Raw genomic sequence first — 21,636 nt, forward strand, 5'->3', positions numbered from 1 at the left:
GCCACCAAGACTCCCACCTGTCTATGCCTGCGCCTGAACATTGCCGGAAGATAGTGATTGACTGTGTCTGCTACAGCTAGCCGTACACTACAGTACAGGGCCCACTTCCTGTGCGAGAGAGCACAACTCATGACCAGAAGGATGACCATGATGACTGCCATCATGAGAAACCATCGCGAAGTCGTAGATAACTGTTGACACATAACCATGATTATAACCGGACTAGATCAGTATGCAGTGTGTCAGTATTTTGCAAAATAAATTTGCACTCATATCTTGATTCACCAAAAATGCACGCTATCTAGTATCTACACGACCTGAGCTGATGACACTTGACAGTTCGTAGATCTACAACACATTACCATGATTACATGATTTGATCGCCAAGATCAGATTCACAGTCAGCTGGTCCGAAGGCGAAGATTTGCTTTTTCCAATATTTTTAATCTCCGTGTTGAAGCTCACCGGTGCACCGTAGACGTCTACCGCTAAGCTCACACCTCCGAGCCTCACCCCGCAAACAACACGATGGCAGGGACAAGCAGTTCAGCTACCGTTCTGGTCTTGCTGTTTTCGCTGTTCCTTGTTGCTGAATGTCACAAGCACGGTGGCCGACATCGTGCTGATAATGATGGATCGTCAGCAGTCGCCACGGTGGCACCGTCAGCCGAACAAATCCACGTTTCATTCGGCCGTAGCACTAGCGAGATAGTGGTGATGTGGTCCTCCAGGAACAGCAGTAAAACTAGCAGTGTTCAGTATGGCGGCAGCAGCAGTAGCAGTCCACTTACTGAAAACCTGAACGTGTCGGTTGCTGCTGAGTGCTGGCAGTTCACTGAAGGCAATCCTGATGGCGTCCAGTGGCTTTATCGAGCCAGGCTTCAGGTAAGGCATGGCCATAATACCATACTCCGAGACTCGAAAAATCATAGTGGCGATTATAGTTTTTGGGGGATCCAAACTAACTTTCGCCGGTGTCACATAGTACTATCCCCCCCCTAGCGCTTGCCCCCCCCCCCTCCCCGGGGAAAAGTACTATGCACCGGAGTATAGTGATTGGACCCCGGGGAACTTTACTATGCAGTGTTTGTACCCCCCCCCCCCCGGGAACTTAACTACGCAGCAGAATGCCCCCCCCCCCCACACACACACACATCACTGAACCAGGTACATGTAGAGAACAAGACTACAGTACAGACTACATACAGTACACGCCTGGGAAATAATAATATTTGAAACTTAGCTCAATATGGTTTCGCCAAAAACTGCTTTATTTCTCGCCCACAAGAGCTTCCCTGGTGATATAGTCTTGATCCGAGGCAATGTTTCGGTGTATGTGGGCATTGACTGCCCTCAGTTTCGAGAAAAGCTCCAAGCGATAATCCTTTCCTTCGCTTTCTTGCCAGAGTTCTCAAGACCAACACAACAGTGTTGTGGTACACAATTCGTCGTCAAAAAGTACTCAGCGTAGATTTCGTGCCGAATTCCACCCCAAACAATTTACGCTGACCTCTAGCTCTCGCCACCAATTGAACCCACTGATATATACATCTACACGAGCAATGGTTCGAGTCAAAAGGACAACTTCGCAATGAGCGTACTTTCTCAGGGTAATATTCTACATGTACATGACCGTATATTTTATACCTATGGGCATGGAACTAATACCAGTATTAGTTCCAACGAATGATGTGTGGTGCTCTTGGACGTGTGTACATGTATAATTTTTGGTGGTGACAGTCAATTTTTTCTTTAGACTTTTCCCCTTTCCATTCCCTCAACTTATGAGTACATGTATACTCGTAATTATAACACCATCGAGATGACAAAATGACAAGCAGAAAGACATGAAATTGCTTCCTTTATGTACAAGTGTATGCTCATACTATTTGGGATGCTTTGCTGTTTTCCGTGGCACGACAAACAGTAAAGCATCCCAAATAGTATGAGCATGCATTTGTACATAAAGGAAGCCTTTGTTGCCAGTAAACACTGGCTGCGGACATGAACATTATCCTGCCGAGCAGAGCATTAGTACAAACACAGACACACACGCATGCACACACGCACATACAAGCATGCACACACATGCACACATGCACACACGCACACACACACACGCGCGCGCGCGGCAGCTTGCTACAAGAGAATCATGCTAGTAATGCACTTCACAGGCCATTAGCACATGCACCGGTTTTGGGCTGTGACAGACAGTAACGAAGAGAGGGAAAGAAAGAAAGAGAGAAAGAGAGAGAGGGAGAGAGAGAGAGAGAGCCAGAGAGACAGAGAGAGAGAGAGAGTCAGAGAGACAGAGAGACTGAGACAGAGACACAGGTAGACAGACACACACACCACACACATACACACAGACAAACACACATACACACACACACACACACACACACACACACACACACACACACACACACAAAGAGACTGAGACACACAGTGGGACCAGAGCATGACAAGGCATCAGCTGAGGAAACCAAGAAATTGTAAAGTTCAAGCAGTGCATGGTTATGTTCTTTCAGGGTAAACAGTGCCAAAAAGGGAAGTGCAGAGCTGGGAGAAGTGCAAGTTGGGAATACCAAAAGCAGAAACAGGTTCACATAATGACAGCAAGTGATGTTCAGCATCGGGCTACTGAAGTACTGGTAAGCATCACTTGATTTGTGACTCTTCCAAAGCACACCAGACAAAGTAGATGGCAAAATTGCTACACCCTAAGCAGTAGGAGTACTTTCTTGGGTGGATACCTGTGCCGCTAGAGTCTGGCACCAACCTGGTATCTTACAACTACTGGAAGGTTAAGCCAGTCAGCCACGGCCGAAATCTCATCAGTCACGGGTACCCTACCGGCACTCACGGCCGAAATCTCATCAGTGGTAGCCCACACTCCCGGGTGGTGCATCATTGTTGCTATAAGATACTCTGCTGCTGGATTGGGATTATCCCCAAGGTCAATCATACAATGGAAGCTAGCTGAAGCGCTTTCGTGCTTGGGAGCATGTTTCAAAAACCTCTTCTTGGCTTCTTTGTGAGGATGATAGATATCTGACTGGGCACTAGCGGCAGAGTGAAGCTCAACAGGTGAACGCATCAGCTGAACGTATACAATAAAGTAGGGAGACAGCTTTGTGGACGATTGCTTGTTGCTGCTGTGATACTATTCCACTCCTTCTGGGATTCTATCACCATCTGTCAAAGTGGGCGAAGAAGGGTTCGGGTGAATCGCTCCGTGAGACCATTTGACAGTGGATAATAAGCACTGCAGATTTTTGTTCTACCTCCATGTCCTTGCACAGCAGCTCGTTCCCGTTGCTCACAAACTCTCGGCCTTGCTCACTGATAATGGTGTCGCGACAGCCAAACCTCGACACAACGCACTGAATGAGTGCATTGCAGACACGGTTGATGTACACTTATCTGGGATTGTCTTGGTTTCGGCCCACCAGCACAGATACTTGGTGAACACCACGATGTACTGTTGGCTATCTGGTGTCAACTTCAGTATGCCAGCAAGATCCATACCCCAGGCTTCGCATGTACATGGAGAAACCTTCTCCACAGCACAGCATCATACATTTCTTTCCACCAGTAACGCTCCAAGATCTTATTGAAAGTGGCAGCCTCCTGCTAGATTATAACCACGAGCAGCACGCACAATACGGTCTTTGTCTCGTTCCTTTGGGACCTCTCGCATTGAGTTTGGACGCCGCTTCGTTGGTGAGTGAAACAGCACCCCATCCTGAACTAAGACAGTGTCAAACTTCTTCCTGAAGTTCTGCTTCAAGTAAGTTTTTTGCTTCTACGTTCTACCTTGTCGTCCATCCATGGCAGAACTACAATGCAGAGAAGGAAGGAACGAGCTGAAAGTAAACGTCACTCGAACTAAAATGATCTGAAAACGAAAGCCACAAAGGACAATGAAATCTGGAAGGAACTTTACTTGAAAAATTCAAATGCACGGGTGAATGAGTAGTAAAATACCGGTAGTTTACTACTCCCTACCACAGATAGCTCGGCCCTGAGCCTTCTCTTTGACTGGCGAGGGGGACATCCACTACATAGCCATTTTCCCGGGGGGGGGGGGGGGGGGGGGGAGTGCGACGTAGTACTCTTCCCGGGGAGTCAACCTGCTATATAGTACTCTTCCCCAGGGGGTCAATGTACTATATAGCAGATTGCCCGGGGGGGGGGGGGACAAATTCTGGGGGGGGGGACAAATTCTGGGGGGGGGGGGGTGACTATACTATGTTACACCGGCTTTTGCTCCACCTTGTCCATGATTGTACTAGTACCGGTAGTAGTACAGTGCTGGCAACTGAAATCCGCCCAGGGGGTCGGATTTCAGTTGCCAGCACTGTACTTCGAAGCGGTACAAACAGTAGACGCGGTATGGAATATGCCCAGCTCAGAATGCAAAATTTCCCTTCCATCAGCTACACCAACTAGGTACATGTAAGCCTTGTAAAACAGAACTCTGGGGGAAAACCCCCACACACCCATTTCACTCTGCATGTTTAGAAGAGTATCTCTTTGTCGTTGTTACTATAATCGAGTGGCACATTCGCACTACAATTCTACGAGTGCTAGTTTGAAATTACAGTAGGTATCGGTTATAGCGTGGGTGTTTGAAAAACGACATTTGATTCTTATTGCCGATATTTCTTACACACGATAAATCACGTGTGACATATCATATGCACGTGTGACATCATGCATATACATGTACATATGCACGCACGTTTGGCATGTGGACACGTACACATGATACACGTACACCACGGGTGTTTGCAGTGCATGAACTCTGGCCAGTCGTCCCCGTACGCAAAATGCGTACGCATTTGTATTTACCGTACATTTCCTCGTGTTTTGGGCGAATCTGAGCAGTACGACGCTGTCGAATTGGGCCTGAATTTGCCCTGAACCAGCCGCTATCGAAGTAAAATTAGGTGTTTTGAAGGTCACACGGGAACGCTGCGGCCATGTCTTCTTTCCTGCGTCGTTTGTTTGAAAATCGGCGTGTTTTTGAGCTCGTAGTTCGTCTTCGTTGTGGAATGGCTGTGCGTACATTCTCCTTGGAATTACCAAAGTCTCACCCCCGTTTATTACATTACTAAGAGTTTTGCCGGCAGCCACGATAGTTTTTATCCCTGCTTCCATACGTCCTTTCATTGAACAGCCAAACAAAACTTTGTGGCGCGCCTTAGTTTTTTGTGGCGCGGGGGTCTCAAGTTTGTCACTTCGAGTTGTACACAACAATCACATCAACACCTCAAAGGACCAAAAAACCAAGTGAGCAAGTATTTCAACCTTGCGATTCTGCCAGGCCTACTCTGAAGATGGAGACTTCTACTCGGTAGCACATACTCGTATCAATAAGCTGGGAGGGAGAGCGTGGCGAGTAAAATGTTGGGATAAAAAGAGCCACATTCTCTCTCGGAAAAGGTCGTCCGTTCCTGCACTGGCTACACACTTGCTCTACCCAGCTCTGCAGAAGGCTAGATTTTGCATGCACGTGCGAGATTCGCATCCGCCGCGCACATAGGCAGAGTCGAAATTTTTGTACTCTCGGATTTGCCGCCATCTTGACGAGTGGCCACTGCGAAACACCCGTGACACACGGATCAATCAGACTCGCGGTCGTGCTAGGCGACTGCGGAGCAGCGGATACGAGAGAAGTCGGAAGAAAGAGTCCGACTGGACAGAAAAAGTGATTCTCCAATGCTCCCTTGGATATAACTCTCTTTTTGTGTTGAATATGATTGTATTGAGTATGCACAGAGCACAGATGTTATTACTACAGGCGATATACTTTGCACTAATCTGGCATATTTTGCTACACAAAATCCATTCTTAGGGCCGATATATTCTACTATGCGATAATACTGCTTGTAAGAATAAATATACACATAAAATATGTGTTATGATTATGAAAAAATGAGTGTTCATTCTTGTAAGCAGTATATTCTTGTATACGACCACACTATAACCGATACGCACTGTACGTTACGAATTGTTACGTTGTACAGCAGGTGCGAACAATTAATATTTACATACTCACCGGTTTTCGTTTCGGAGTCCCGCGCTGTGACTCAGCTAATTTCTATTTCGTTTGCCTTGTATTGTCTGACTAGGGGCGCTGTCACCCCGTCGGGTGCAAGCACCCTTGGACAGAACTTCAGAAGCACTTCACTTCACGACAAGTGTTCATTTTCGTTTTCCTCTTCTGCTTCTGTTGCACAGTTTGAACTTTGAATGTGTGCTTTTTTTCGTACTCTGCTCTCGATCGAACCATGCGCGGGTCGATCTCCATAATTTTATCTTCCGTTGCCATGACTGGCATTAGTACGCGTTCTGTACTCACTCGCTGCTTGGCACGCTTGCAGCGCGTCTTTTTTCTGTTGCAACCCAGTGCCTGCGTGCACGGTACGGGATTTGCGAAGCCACATCAGCGTTGGTGTGTCGTTGTGCTTCGTTGTTGTTTTGTTCTTTTGCTGAGTGTGGTCGTTAAACCTGAGCAAGAACGGGTCGTTGACAAGGCGTGGTTTCGATGTGCATGCCCTCCTGTCAACTCCAAACTATTGGTAGCAGAGGATGGTTATCACGGAGCCATCATGGAGGTAAAACTAGAAGACCTCGCACGGAAAAAGCGAGAGCTGAAAACGGATTTCACAAATACGAGGAGAAATTTGACAGTGGAGTCAACGAATGAGGTGCCGAACCAAGATGACGTGAAGGCATGGAGAAGCCACTTGACGACAGTGTATAACGAGACCAAGAAGGTCATCATGGAATACATGGAAGCGGTGGTGGACACTGACTCTAGGAGACATGCTGGTCTCCAAAAGCAGTACAAGCAGCTGGAAGGCCAGTATTCAGATGCCATGGAATTGGCCAGGAGTGTGCTCATCAGGAGCAGCAGAGCGAGCCTGGCAGCGTCGACCAGGCAGACTCCCAGTCCCAAGCAATCGCCACTGAGAGGGGCAACGCCGTTACTAGCGTCAGTACGAGAGGAAAGCAGAGAAATTCTAGATCTGCGTGCGGCGCTCCAAGATGCACCGTTTCTTGGTCGCCAGCACGATGCGCGGGTGATGTTGCCCAGGGCTGCAGACTATGGAGAACGGGTGAAAGCAGAGCCGGACAGTCGTGTCGTAATGTTCAGTGGTCAGCGTGTGGGGGAACCTGCTGAACCCTTCCCGACCGTTGCCATGGCAACCGCGTCAGCACACGCGCCACCGCAAACGGATATGATCAACAGCAATGCATGCACCGCTTTATCTGCAGCAGCTGCAGAGTACCAGCCACGTAGTTCAGTGCTGCCAGCGTCATTTGCAACTATGACCACGGGCAGCAACGCTCCCGCTATAAATCAGGAACAAGGCTTCCTGATCCACGATCCTGCTGATCAAACACCTAGTATGATGTATGCAACGTATGGCAACAATAGTGCTAGGCCGCAGCAGGCATACATGTACCAACAACAGCAACCGCAGTGGAGTGCGAGCAATAGTGCAGTCATGTACAACTCACCTGTGTCTACTGGACCGTCGCACACCATCTCTGCCGGAGCGTCACAGTACGGTGTGAGACCCAGCGCTGGCATGCAAGCACCCCGGACCACAGTATTCGCCCCAGTTCCGACATATGTCGGAGGCACCGCAGCTCGACCTGCGCCACGGACTGCTCCAGCGGCAGCTGCACAGATCAACATCGCCAGCAAGCTGAAGCGGATCGAAATTGCCGTGTTCACCGGAGAGAAGCGAAAATACGAGCGCTGGAAATCCGCTTTCAGCGTTTGTGTGGACCAGCAGCCGCTCTCCGCTGAATTCAAGCTGCTGCAGCTCCGACAGTACGTGGCGGGTGAGGCACTGGATGCCATCGAGAGTCTCGGCTACTCGGCAGCAGCATACGATGCTGCTCTGCGGCGGCTGGAGCGACGCTTCGGTGGGAGTCGCCGGCGCCTTGCGGTTAGGATGGAAGAGCTGGAACGATCTCCACCTATTCGAGCCGGTAGAGCCCAGGACCTGGAGCGCTTTACCGATGTGCTCGACATGGCAGTGGTGACGTTAAAGGATGCCGGTATGCACACCGAGCTAGGTACCGGCATTCTCTACCAGCGGATCCAGCAGAAGCTGCCGGTGAACTTGTTGGCCCAGTATCGCCGCTGGATAGTACACCACCAAAAGGACGAATCGGTCGAGGTGCTGCTGGAGTGGCTGAATGCCGAGGCAGAAGTTCTTGCTGCCGCCACGGAAACTATCGAAGGCATCAGCCAGCAGCATCACGTCAGAAACCAATTGTCAACCAGCGGGACAAGTCGAAATCAGCCGACTCGGACGGCAACTGCTCACGACGCTGTGCAACCGCGCACGACCACGTTCGTGACAGCTACAAACACCGCTGGCAACGTGCCGACCGCAAGGTCCACATGCCAATGCTGCAATGGCGGCGGGCACCCGATCTGGCGTTGCCCAGAGTTTGAGAAACAAACTGTAAGCCAGCGCTGGGCAGCAGCGAAGCGAAGCAAGTCATGCTATAGATGCCTTGCGACTGGACATAGCGGCAAGGATTGCCCACGGGACCGGGAGTGCGGTATCGACGGGTGCACGCAGCATCACCATCGCCTGCTGCACAGTGAGCCCCGTCAACCGCTTCCAGCGTCGTCAACCCACGCCTCCGGAGAGACTGGAGCCATGCAGCCGGAGAACTTCAGTGCTGTCTCCCTCGGAAACAGCACGAAGGGAGAGGAGAATAGAGTACGGACGGTGACGTCGATTCGGACAGTTCCCGTTCAGCTATCCAACGGCAAGCGGTCGCTAACTGTTAACGCGCTGCTGGACGACGCCAGCACGCGCTCGTACATAGCGAGCAATGTTACGGCAGAACTCGGCCTGATTGGATCAAGCATGTCGCTGACCATCAGCAAGCTGAATGGACAGCAAGAGACCATTCACACTGTACCAGTATCGTGCACTCTGCGAAGTGTTGACGGAGCCACATCGACGACGCTCCATGCGTGCACAATCGAGCAGCCAACAGGCAACATGGAAGTTGTAGACTGGCACCACCTGGGAAAGCAGTACGCACATCTAGCCAACGTTGAGTTTCCGCCCCTACCGTCGAAACGCCACATTGACGTGCTTATCGGTGCCGACTATCCGGAGCTTCACATGGCGTATGAAGAGCGCTCGGGTAACAGCCATGAGCCCGTGGCGCGTCGGACGGCATTAGGTTGGACCTGCATCGGCCCAGTCAACCAACCAACGGACGAGTCCATCGAGCTGACTGCGGTGACCGTCGACCAATGCCACAGCGAGCCGAATCGTCTAGAGCCAAGCCGCTATTCCGACTGGGTACGAATGTGCCGTGTTCATGCTTGGTGTGTGCGATTCGCTACGAATTGCTCAGTACCACCCGCACAGCGAGAGTTTGCTGAATTATCGCCACAAGCGATCCGAGACTCTGAGGAGTTCTACATCAAGCGAGCGCAGCAACAGTCGCTACCAGAGTATGCTGCAGTTAAGGCAGGCAAGCCGATCCCTGCAACCAGCAAGCTAGTCTCGCTCAAGCCGATGATTGACGACGCCGGCCTGCTACGCGTCGGAGGTCGACTACAGCATGCAGACTTCTTGACTGCAGAACAACGCAATCCGATCGTCCTACCACGAGGAGATCATGTGACACAGCTGATTGTCAAGGCATGTCACGAACGAGGATATCACGCGTTCGGTGTCAGCCATACGCTAGCCGAACTCTCGTCGCGCTACTGGATCGTCGCTGGCCGCGAAGAGGTGCGAGCTTGGGAAGCCAAGTGTGCGAGGTGCGCCCGGAACCGTACGAAGCCGGCAATGCAGGTGATGGCGCCACTACCTAAGGTCCGAGTCAGCCTGCCGCTACGCGCATTCGGCCGAGTCTCCGTAGACTACGCTGGACCGTTTATGACGAAGCAGGGTCGCGGCAAGACACAACACAAGCGGTACCTGTGCTTGTTCACCTGCTTGCAGACGAGAGCAGTGCATCTCGAGCTGTCATACGCGTTGACAACGGACTCGTTCCTGCAGGCGTACGTACGCTTCACCAATCGACGGGGAGTACCGATCGACGTCATCTCCGACAATGGCACGAATTTCGTCGGCGCCACCAATGAGCTTGCTCAGCTAGTCAAGCAGCTTGATGCAGAGGCGATTCAGCGGCAGACAGCGGATCAGCAGACTAGCTGGCGTTTCAACCCTCCAGCAGCACCACATTTCGGCGGAGTGCATGAGGCGTTAGTAAAATCGGCAAAGCGTGCTATCTCGGCGATTCTGAAGAACGCAGAGGTCACAGACGAGGAGCTATTGTCTGCTATCGTCGGCGCGGAGGCGCTCATGAACTCACGGCCACTGTCCTACGTGTCGGCAGATGGTCGTGACCCGACTCCGCTAACGCCCAATCATTTCATGTATGGCCAAATCGGTACTCGGTTCGCACCTGCAGGAGTGGACGAGAGCGAGTTCAACCCTCGGCAACGCTGGCGTGTAGTGCAAGAACTCGTGCTGCACTTTTGGCGGAGATGGATGCAGGAAGTCGTGCCAGAGCTGAACCGGCGACTCAAGTGGAGGAAGGCCGAGACAGATCTCAAGGTCGACGACATCGTTCTAGTGACATCCCAAGACAACCCACGGGGCACTTGGCCAATGGGTCGCGTCACCGAAGTGCACCCTGGTCCAGACGGACACGTGCGAGTTGTGAAGGTCAAGGTGGGCGACAAGACCTACACCCGCCCAATCGTGCGTCTTTGTAAGCTGTTCTGTGAGTAGCTCCTTGTTTGCCTATTTCAGAACAATAATCAATTTCGAATTTTTTGGTCACTGTGAATTTCGGCACAGTGAGAAGGGAGAGAAATGTTTAGAAGAGTATCTCTTTGTCGTTGTTACTATAATCGAGTGGCACATTCGCACTACAATTCTACGAGTGCTAGTTTGAAATTACGTTACGAATTGTTACGTTGTACAGCAGGTGCGAACAATTAATATTTACATACTCACCGGTTTTCGTTTCGGAGTCCCGCGCTGTGACTCAGCTAATTTCTATTTCGTTTGCCTTGTATTGTCTGACTAGGGGCGCTGTCACCCCGTCGGGTGCAAGCACCCTTGGACAGAAGCACTTCACTTCACGACAAGTGTTCATTTTCGTTTTCCTCTTCTGCTTCTGTTGCACAGTTTGAACTTTGAATGTGTGCTTTTTTTCGTACTCTGCTCTCGATCGAACCATGCGCGGGTCGATCTCCATAATTTTATCTTCCGTTGCCATGACTGGCATTAGTACGCGTTCTGTACTCACTCGCTGCTTGGCACGCTTGCAGCGCGTCTTTTTTCTGTTGCAACCCAGTGCCTGCGTGCACGGTACGGGATTTGCGAAGCCACATCAGCGTTGGTGTGTCGTTGTGCTTCGTTGTTGTTTTGTTCTTTTGCTGAGTGTGGTCGTTAAACCTGAGCAAGAACGGGTCGTTGACAAGGCGTGGTTTCGATGTGCATGCCCTCCTGTCAACTCCAAACTACTGCACAACAGGTCGAATATTTTCTTCCGCCAATTCCATCGTAGGGCAGCACACTACTTTACGATGGTATTGATTTATTTGAATTCGGTATCTCAACAGTACATTGTACAACTTGGGAAGATCCGAATGACATAGATACATAAACATAAAAGTGGAGTAGGTGCTACAGCTGATCATTTTATCGCAGGTTGATGATTATCACTGTGTGTCAGCCTGGCCCCAAATTCCACTTGTGAAAAAAACCCATCCTTGAATATGGGCGTGGGGATGCCCGTGATTCATGGTGACTCTGTCGTGTTTTCCTTTGCTTTCAGAACTTGTCTCCCGGCAAGTCGTACAATTATCAAATCAGCTCCGCACCTGGCGTGGTTGCCAGTGACGTCTTCTCTTTCTCCGTTCCCGAGCTGCTGGATGAGGTACTGGACTGTAGCTTTTCATGTGTATAGTGGGTTGCTTCAGTGTAAAGTACACTGGATGTAAAGTACTCTGCTTCAGTGTAAAGTACACTGGATGTAACACCCTCTTCAGTGTAAAGTACACTGGATGTAACATACTCTTCTTGCTGGATTGGATATAAAGTACTTTTTTTAGGATCCTGCCGCTATCCTTTTCCAGTTACTAGTGCTTGACCTTGGAGTATGCAATACCTTGGCTGTATAGTCACAGATTTCACTGCAGTTTCACAGTGTACATGGTAAAGCTTATAGCCTGAGAAGGAAAGGCATAGCAAATTAGCAGTCAAGTGCAGAGCAGTGATCACTGACCTTGTATTGCTATGTTCTTATAGCACACCCATGTATACACTCCGACTCACATGGTCACGGCTATCTGGGGTGGGGGTTAGGGTATATTATATTGGCTGACCTTTTAATAGCAGTCTGGATTTTTAACATGCCTTTGAACACAGTAGTACAACAACAGGCAGCTTTCTCGCCTTTGTTGTTGTCTATGCAGGCGTACCCAATGCAAGTTGTGATGTTTGGTGACATGGGTAAAGTCGGTGGTAGCGCCACCTTGCCCCGTCTGAAGGATGAAGCAAAGGCCGGGGACAACGTGGCCATGTTTCATGTTGGTGATTTTGCCTACGACTTCCAGGATGATGGAGGAAAGGTGTGTGTTACACTATGTGAATGTTTGTCAGTCAATTCTGAACTGATATTGCAGCAATTTGATTCAAATAATAATGTATTATGCAGCGAAGTTATCAGTCACATTGCGAGTGGTGATGGTTAAAGGGGCACTCCGGGAATATTTTCGGTGGTGTGTTCTCTTCATGGGGGCCTTATATGGCCCCCAAGGAATGGGGAATCGCGAAAACTAGGCCCAAAAAGTCGATATATGAAGCTAGGGAGGGCCAAGTTTGTCTCCTCTTTTGATGGTTTTGATGACGTCACGTGTGATTAGTATTCAAATTCTCTGCATTTGAAGATCTTAGTTGTTTGAATTTTCTGGTGATGAAGAACGATGTTTGGTCAACATTCCCAAGCTTCACAACTGCGACCATACTCTAAGGAACCTGAAGGACCTCCTGAGGTGCCACTGGTAGAAGCGCAGCCTGATGACGGCCAGGAAATTGGAGCGGACGACTTCACTGGTCGACAAGGAAATAACGATTGGTGTTCCTGCCAGAAATGTGGGGTGATGCAGAGGGCAGTCGATTACCTTCGCTGTCGAGAGAGCGCTGCAGCTGTTAGCATTGACAGCCCTTTGACGTGCGTTACACATCACCCCGACTTCGTGTCAGCTTGTCTAAAAAAACTGTTCTGACCATATGCCTCACGACATATAGAGAATTTCGGGATCCTCGTACGCGGACCAGTGAAGTCGTCCGCTCCAATCTCCTGGCCCTCATCAGGCTGCGCTTCTACCAGGGGCACCTCAGAGGGTCCTTCAGGTTCCTTAGAGTAGGTCCGCAGTTGTGAAGCTTGGGAATGTCGACCAAACATCGTTCTTCATCACCAGAAAATTCAAACAACTAAGATCTTCAAATGCAGAGAATTTGAATACTAATCACACGTGACGTCATCAAAACCATCAAAAGAGGAGACAAACTTGGCCCTCCCTGGCTTCATATATCGACTTTTTGGGTCTAGTTTTCGCGATTCCCCATTCCTTGGGGGCCATACAAGGCACCCATGAAGAGAACACACCACCGAAAATATTCCCGGAGTGCCCCTTTAAAGGGGAAGTTAAGCCAAAAATCAAATTTTCACCAGTTGTAGTCTTCGGGGTGCTGAGTCGAATGGTCTTGGTCCGAGGAAGCTGAGATGCTCCCTTCCTCCTATATTCCCAATCGAACTCGCGCACTTCCACCGAAACTGGGTGACTGCGCCCTACTAGATGGGGATTTGTATGCAAAATGTCACTAAAAGCGCCATTTCGTTCTTATAAAAGCACGGATGACCGAGATTGGCCCATATGTTGTAGTCTATTGGACGCTGAGTCGACTGGTTTTGGTCCGAAAAGGCTGCGATGGAGCGTTCCTCCTTTATTCCCAATCGAACATGGTTGAACAAGCGGTCATGTGCTCCTGCGTACACCAGTCACCTGGTCACCGTGCCTGCAGGGTACAACTTACAGCCTGTTTGGCCTTTTTTGGGTGCAGTCCTGTCACTCGAGTTGAACTGGAGTTGAACCTTGGTGTGAAGTTGTCGCCTGCTGGCGCGGTGACCAGGTGACTTAAGCACGCAGGAGCACGTGACCGCTTGTTCAACGATGTTCGATTGGGAATAAAGGAGGAACGCTGCATCGCAGCATTCTCGGACCAAAACCAGTCGACTCAGCGTCCAAAAGACTGCAACATATGCGCCAATCGCGGTCTTCCGGGCTTTTGTAAGAACGAAATGGCACTTTTAGTGACATTTTGCATACAAATCCCCATCTAGTAGGGCGCAGTCACCCAGTTTCGGTGGAAGTGCGCGAGTTCGATTGGGAATAAAGGAAGAAGGGAGCGCCTCAGCTTCCTCGGACCAAGACCATTCGACTCAGCACCCCGAAGACTACAACTGGTGAAAATTTGATTTTTGGCTTAACTTCCCCTTTAAAGGGGAAGTATACCCTAAAATCAAATTTTCACCAGTTGTCTTCGGGGTGCTGAGTCGAATGGTCTTGGTCCGAGGAAGCTGAGACGCTCCCTTCCTCCTTTATTCCCAATCGAACTCGCGTACTTCCACCGAAACTGGGTGACTGCACCCTACTAGATGGGGATTTGTATGCAAAATATCACTAAAAGCGCCATTTCGTTCTTATAAAAGCACGGATGACCGTGATTGGCCCATATGTTGTAGTCTTTTGGACGCTGAGTCGACTGGTTTTGGTCCGAAAAGGCTGCGATGGAGCGTTCCTCCTTTATTCCCAATCGAACATGGTTGAACAAGCGGTCACGTGCTCCTGCGTACACCAGTCACCTGGTCACCGTGCCTGCAGGGTCCAATGACTAGCCTGTTTGACCTTTTTTGGGTGCAGTCCTGTCACTCGAGTTGAACTGGAGTTGAACCTTGGTGTGAAAGTTGTCGCCTGCTGGCGTGGTGACCAGGTGATTTGGGTACCCAGGAGCACGTGACCGCTTGTTCAACCATGTTCGATTGGGAATAAAGGAGTAACGCTGCATCGCAGCCTTTTCGGACCAAAACCAGTCGACTCAGCGTCCAAAAGACTACAACATATGGGCCAATCGCGGTCATCCGTGCTTTTATAAGAACGACATAGCACTTTTAGTGAGATTTTGCATACAAATCCCCATCTAGTGAGGGCGCAGTCACCCAGTTTCGGTGGAAGTGCGCGGGTTTGATTGGGAAAAAAAGAAGGAAGGGAGCGTCGCAGCTTCCTCGGACCGAGACCATTCGACTCAGCACCCAGAAGACTACAACTGGTGAAAATTTGATTTTAGGGCATACTTCCCCTTTAAAAGAGTCTGTCTGCCTCACATAATGGCTATAGTGGAGCATGCACCCCTTGAATAAAATTGATCCTATATATTCACGCTTAGGAGCTGCATCTGCGCCTTGATCCTAGAGGGTGGTGGCGTTCCTACGGATGCGGAAAACTCGGCTCTTAGCCGAGTCCCATGCGAACCGTGAATTTTTAATTTTTTTATTCACTGCAAATATTTGTCTAGATACTGTGATGCAATCATGTCTTTTTATTTAAAAAGTTGACCGTCAGGTGGTTGTGCACTGAAAACTGGTCTTCAGGATGGAGAGATGCCGGGCCCTTGTACAGGCTCAAGTGCTTGCTAGAATGATGGGTTGCCGCATGTTAGGACCAGTCAGAGTATAATGTTACAACTTAGGATGTCTCTTTTAGTGAAGTGCTCATTAACGGCAGCTTTTGCTGTTTGCTGTTGTACCCATCATTCTAGCTTGTCTTGGGATACACGGTGTAATTTGGTTTGCTTTGGGTGAGGCATGTAGCTCCATGGATCCTGAGGCACTAATGCAATGTAGTCTCCTTCCACTGGGGGCACGGAATAGGAGATCGTTGTCACGTTTACTTGTGAATCATGGTGTGGACGCCGATAGTGTGGCAGTGACGTCTGCCTGTTTCTGCGTCCATTCAGATCATAGATGTAATGGCATAATATGTTCCTCCCCCACCCTCCCTCTCTCTCTCTCTCTCTCTCTCTCTCTCTCTCTCTCTCTCTTTCTCTCTCTCTCTCTCTCTCTCTCTCTCTCTCTCTCTCTCTCTTTCTCTCTCTGGTATTGCACTATTTAAACAGCGAGGTGATGACTTCATGAACAGGCTGCAGGATGTTGCTGCCAACATTCCTTACATGACCTGCCCGGGAAATCATGGTAAGATGAGGGGGAACTTCATGCTTGCTGGAATTTTTATAGTTCCAAATCCCTGCTATTAAAGGACAAAAAAATACGGCTCGTGTCAGACTCAGCCAGACTAAAATGTAAGGAACTAACTCGCTGCGCGAATTTGAGTTGTGACTATCTGCCCAAAACAAATCCAGTTATGATATGAAGCTGCAGGAAGCAGTCAGACAGATTCTTAATCTCTCGGAACCCTGCTTGGAAGCATGAGAAACTTTCCAGTTTCACCTCTTTCCCTGCTTGTGATGAATATTCCCTGCTTGTGTCCGGATTTCTGCTTGATACGTGTACTAAATTATAGCAGTTACACAATGTTCTGTGTTCTTCCAGAGATAGCGTATAACTTTAGCCACTACCGCAATCGCTTTGCAATGCCATCTGACGATGCATCTCCAGCCAATGATCACTTGTGGTGGAGTTTGGACATTGGACCAGTGCACTTCTTGAGGTACGCACCGCATTGCTCATATAAATGCGTCCACGCAGTCCCTATGGACTCTGACCATACAGCCAACCTTGCGAATAGTACCCTCGGTCGGCCATGAGAAAAGTGTCGTTATTCGTGAGGTTAAAAGTATGCAGTTGAAATGGCTTCTTGGTCTGAAGATACACTGTAATGTTGTTATTGGCAAGGCACTATTATAATAATAACCTCGGATATTTATCCGAGGTTGTTTTCGCGAGATTGACTGTACATAACGTTATACACTCAAACTCCTCTTATCACATGATGCCTGCATCTCATCTCTTGCTGATAGTAATAGGAGCTGTCTGCAACACCGGCCAATGTGTTTAGAATACATTTGTATCGTTGTATTAGGATACGAGTTGCAGGTATTGGTGAATCATGATGGTGGTAGCACAGAACGTGTGCACGCCACAGCATGTGACGCAAAGTCTACCAGTTGGTGCGAATGTCTCGTTTGAGCCCAGGGGAGTGTGGATAAGGGGAAACGGAGTGTGGTTGCATGGAAGGATATAATTATTGTGTCCCGTCTAACCTCGTAAGCTTGCCCCTAATCACCTGGTTTGATTGTAAATGATGTCACGGTTTGTTTCATTTATGTGGGCTTGCATTTGGATCCTTAAATCTTCCAATATGCTGACTGTGATCCTTTCAGCTATGACACTGAGGTATACTTTGCTCGCGAAGACCTGATCCAGGCTCAGCTGGACTTCATCAATGCCGACTTGACCCGTGCTGCGGATCCTGCTCAGAGGAAGAAGGTGCCGTGGATTGTTGCGTTTGGTCATCGTCCAATGTACTGCTCTAACATTGACAATGATGACTGTACCACACCAAAGTCCAGAGTCAGAGCTGGGTAAGTACGTGCTTGGTTATGCGGCACATGGCGAGTTCCCAATCATCTAAGTGCGCGTGGGTTTTTAGGCCTGAAACGAACCCCAATACCGTAAAAGTCCGTAAATAAGTGACCTGCCCGAAAGAAATACCCCCTTCATTCTTTTGGCTTTGTCTGTTGAAGTCAAGTCAAGCCCGATAAACATACTGCCCGAAATAAGTACCGGTACGGTGCGCACATGTAGCACGTAGCATGTACATCGACATGAAAATGACTTCTCCACTACACACAAGTCAGGTCCGAAAGTTAGTTCGCGCCCGAAAGTCAGTACCCGCCCGAAAGTTAGTATGGGTGTGGTCACTAAATTCGAAAGTAAATACGTACTTATTTACGGACTTTTACGGTAGAGGTGAACGAAACATATTGACGAGCTGTACGCTTCGTTTGACGGACTCACGAACTATTCTTAACAAATAAAGCCACAACAAATGTCCACACAAGCACTCCATCACATTTGTAAAACAACCAAGAATTGGACAATCTGTAATCCCTTTCTTTTTTGAATAGCTGCTGTAATCCGTAATGGGGACCTGGGGCAAGGGTGGCTGGTGGAGCTCTGCAGAACATAATTATATGTACATTGTTATTGGCAGTGCAAGCATGGGACTGTATGTACCTGTGCATGCGTCGACGGACGAACATCCGACATCTTGAAGTAGCGAATCGAATTCTCTTCAACTCCCATATGGAGCGAACCTAGTCGAACGTTCTAAAATTCGTTTCATCCCTAGTTTTTTTTTAAACTAACTACCGGTGTTAGGAAAGTACTCATGGCTTATGATATGTATGTACCCCATGAAATCTAGGATCAATTGGTAATCACTTGGTAGGATAGCGATGATGTAGATCAGGGAAATTGCGGCATATGTACGGTGGGATGAATCAGAGTTGTGCACTGCTTGGCTGTGGACTCTTTGCATGAGTCATTGACTCAGGTTGTGGAGAAAACATGTACTGTAAGACATGTTATTATAACGAGTCGCAAATTTAACGATTGTCCAAAATTCATAGGTTAACGAGAAGATATGTTAACGATCTTGCAGTATTCTGCCATATCCACACACAGCATGTATGAAGCAGTACGGCCTCAACGGATCTTATTATAACGAAGAAATGTCATCCGTTAAAACGTTAGATTTGCTTCCTCGTTATATATACATGTCTTACAGTACATGAGAACTACTGTACAGGGTTCCCGTGATCAGTCAGCTCAGGTCACTTCTACTGCATGTGCAGCTGTATCAGTAAGGCTGCCAATCTTCGTCAGTCTACTCATCCGGTCTGCTCTGATCATGTGTTTCCAGAGTGCTCCAGTGCTGGATATAGATGTTGCCGTTCACCATGACCTCTGTGTTTGTATTCTCCAGACTAGAAGCAGTCCTGTACAAGTACGGAGTTGATTTCATCGTTGAAGGCCATGAGCATTCCTACGAGAGACTGTACCCAGTGTTCAATGAGACCGTCACACAGAAGAACTACACCAATCCCAAAGCACCCGTTCACATGATATCGGGTCAGGCCGGGTGTAACGAGGACAGCGGGATATGCGTCAATCCGATTAAAGGAGAGAAAGGTAAACGGTGTTGTGATGGCGTATCGGCATGATGGAATTTACTTTGTAGGGAAAGAAGCGTAGACTGCGAAATGATGGTCAAATACAATAATCGTTGTGTATGCAAGTTGTTATGTTTCTACTACACAGTTTGCTATCATAGTATGTACATGTATTGTGCATGCTCGCATTTGATTGTTGTTGTTGTCTCACCCAAGCAAGAAACCTACTTGGACTTATGAGTTCGTTTGTAAGGGCATACCAGATGCAACTAGAGAATGTAGATCAGTCCGTAAGGGGCATGGCACAGAAAGAAGAATATCCGCTTTTCCTTGCTTGACATACATCAGTCAGAATGTGGTGGACATCACGCAACTGCATTGGAACTGCATTGACACACATCAGGTTTATCAAACCTGGGCCTCTGTCAGGTCCTGGCCCCTGCCCCATCTGGCGATCCTATAGGAGAACTTTTGCAGTGCATGATTGTAATTAAAACAGCCTAGGTGGACGGTTATTTTCTGATAACTTACTATGAAAAGAAAACCTCTAGTGGGGGCAATACTTTGCTAACTTGGGCCAATATTTTCTAACGCCGGTTTGCAGGGAAATGATTTGGGATGTGGAGCCATGGCTGGTGAAGGGAGTGCTCGATTTTGAAAGTCATCAAAGGCAAACGACTGAGGACTTCTACTAGTAAAATGAAATAAACCCAAAGCTTATTCAATAGCAATTGGAATCACATGGTAGCAACTAGCAACCTATATGACTAGTATGCCCATACCTCGTTTATCCGGGCGGTCCGCGACCGGGCACTGCGCGGAACTTCGAAACCGGTCTGTAACTCTGAATCACATACATTTTGATGGGGAAAGGCCAGAGATGTGGCATGTGATCTATTTTCACTAAAAGTAACAAAAGAGTACCAATATCTCCACCCAAAACTCGCCCAAAGGGTGCTCAGTAGGCCAAAGTGCCCGTAACCGTCGGTGTCCGAAAAACTGAGGTATGAGTGTAGTGGAAACAGCTGCTAGTCACTTGGTGTTGTCTACAGGGATTGTTTTGTAGTTGAGTGAAACACGTGGTTGTTGTTGTTGTTGATGTTGTTGTTGTTGTTTTTGTCGTCGTCGTTGTCGTTGTTGTTATCTGTGTATGTCTGCGGTGCAGGTGACTGGTCAGCATTTCGTTCCTGGCAACAAGGCCAGTATGGCTATGGTCGACTGAAGTTCCTGAACGCCACACACGCACAGTGGTCCCAGGTGTATGACGTTGCCAAGCTGGGCGAAGACACCGTCATCATAGAGCAGCAGAACCATGGGCCGTTCAATTGAAGATGTCCGACAGTCACGGATAGTCTGACCCAGTGTATGCCACCATGGAGCAGCCCTGCATGCCATGGAGCAATTTTCCCCTGTCATGCCATCGACCAGTTCTGAATACGTTGAAGCAACCCTGCAGCCCTGCACAGGGTCTTGACTGCTACTTACTCGTACGTCTCAGCTCTGCTACATATACATGTACACTACGGTGGACAATTGAATTTTATCTCATCCTACTTTATCTCTGAAATGGAATAGCGACAATTATTTTTGTTAACATGGAATTGGGATTACGACCGGAAAGTAGAGAAATATGCACACTCCCGTGTTCCGGCAGTTAGGGATGGCATTACCGAGGGGCCTGAAATATTACTGAATTGAAGTATGTATTCCACAGGCGCTAGTTCAGTTGAACGGATGGCCGTATAACTTTACAAGACAGTTGTTGACAGTTGGACCGTGCCCTGTTATCTGGTGTTAGTGTAGTACATGTACCGTCAGGCTAGCATAACTATCATGGTGCGCCGAGCTCGAGACTCACATGGGGCGGGGGTGGCAGGAGAAGGGTACTCACAATGGAAGACTTTACTAGTATTGTGGAGTCAGGTACATCCCTACCTCCCATTCAAGTTCTTACCATCCATTTCTATCATCATGATGTGAGTTCCTGACCTTCCTGTGTTCCTGTTTCTCATGGCACAATTGTATGCGAGTGTTGGAACGTTATTTGACACTCAGTTCCATAACGTGAGATGTGCGTGATACTAGCAATCAATTCCACTTTAGCCATCTTGTGGTTTCGATCAAGTCACAAAGTTTCGCTGCCCGGGTTAAAAAATTCATTTTTATTTTTTATTTATGTAATGCTTACTCAGTATAGCAATGGCTTTGCAATGCCTGGCAGCCACCCTGTCAAGGAATGGCCGTTTCTTGGTTCTTGATCACTGAATGTCTCTGCAATCTGCAATGTAGCTAGCCTAGCTATAATTATACACAAGTCTGACTGTGTATCGTAGTGGAGGAAATAGCCTGCCTCCAT

The 21,636-nt window shown here is 48.6% G+C and overlaps 1 protein-coding gene across 1 annotated transcript; it reads left to right on the forward strand.

Moving 5' to 3' along the window:
- The first annotated feature begins 416 nt into the window (after positions 1-416).
- Positions 417-21,336, forward strand: LOC135819443 (acid phosphatase type 7-like). Its single transcript, XM_065332658.1, has 8 exons — positions 417-885; positions 11,860-11,961; positions 12,500-12,655; positions 16,263-16,338; positions 16,696-16,813; positions 17,487-17,687; positions 19,094-19,299; positions 20,446-21,336. Exons 1-8 carry the CDS (start codon positions 529-531, stop codon positions 20,607-20,609), a joined length of 1,380 nt encoding a protein of 459 aa, XP_065188730.1. The 5' UTR covers positions 417-528; the 3' UTR covers positions 20,610-21,336.
- The last annotated feature ends 300 nt before the right edge of the window (positions 21,337-21,636 follow it).

The sequence above is a fragment of the Sycon ciliatum genome, chromosome 1, assembly GCF_964019385.1.
Source record: "Sycon ciliatum chromosome 1, ocSycCili1.1, whole genome shotgun sequence".
Classification (NCBI taxonomy): Eukaryota; Metazoa; Porifera; class Calcarea; order Leucosolenida; family Sycettidae; genus Sycon; species Sycon ciliatum.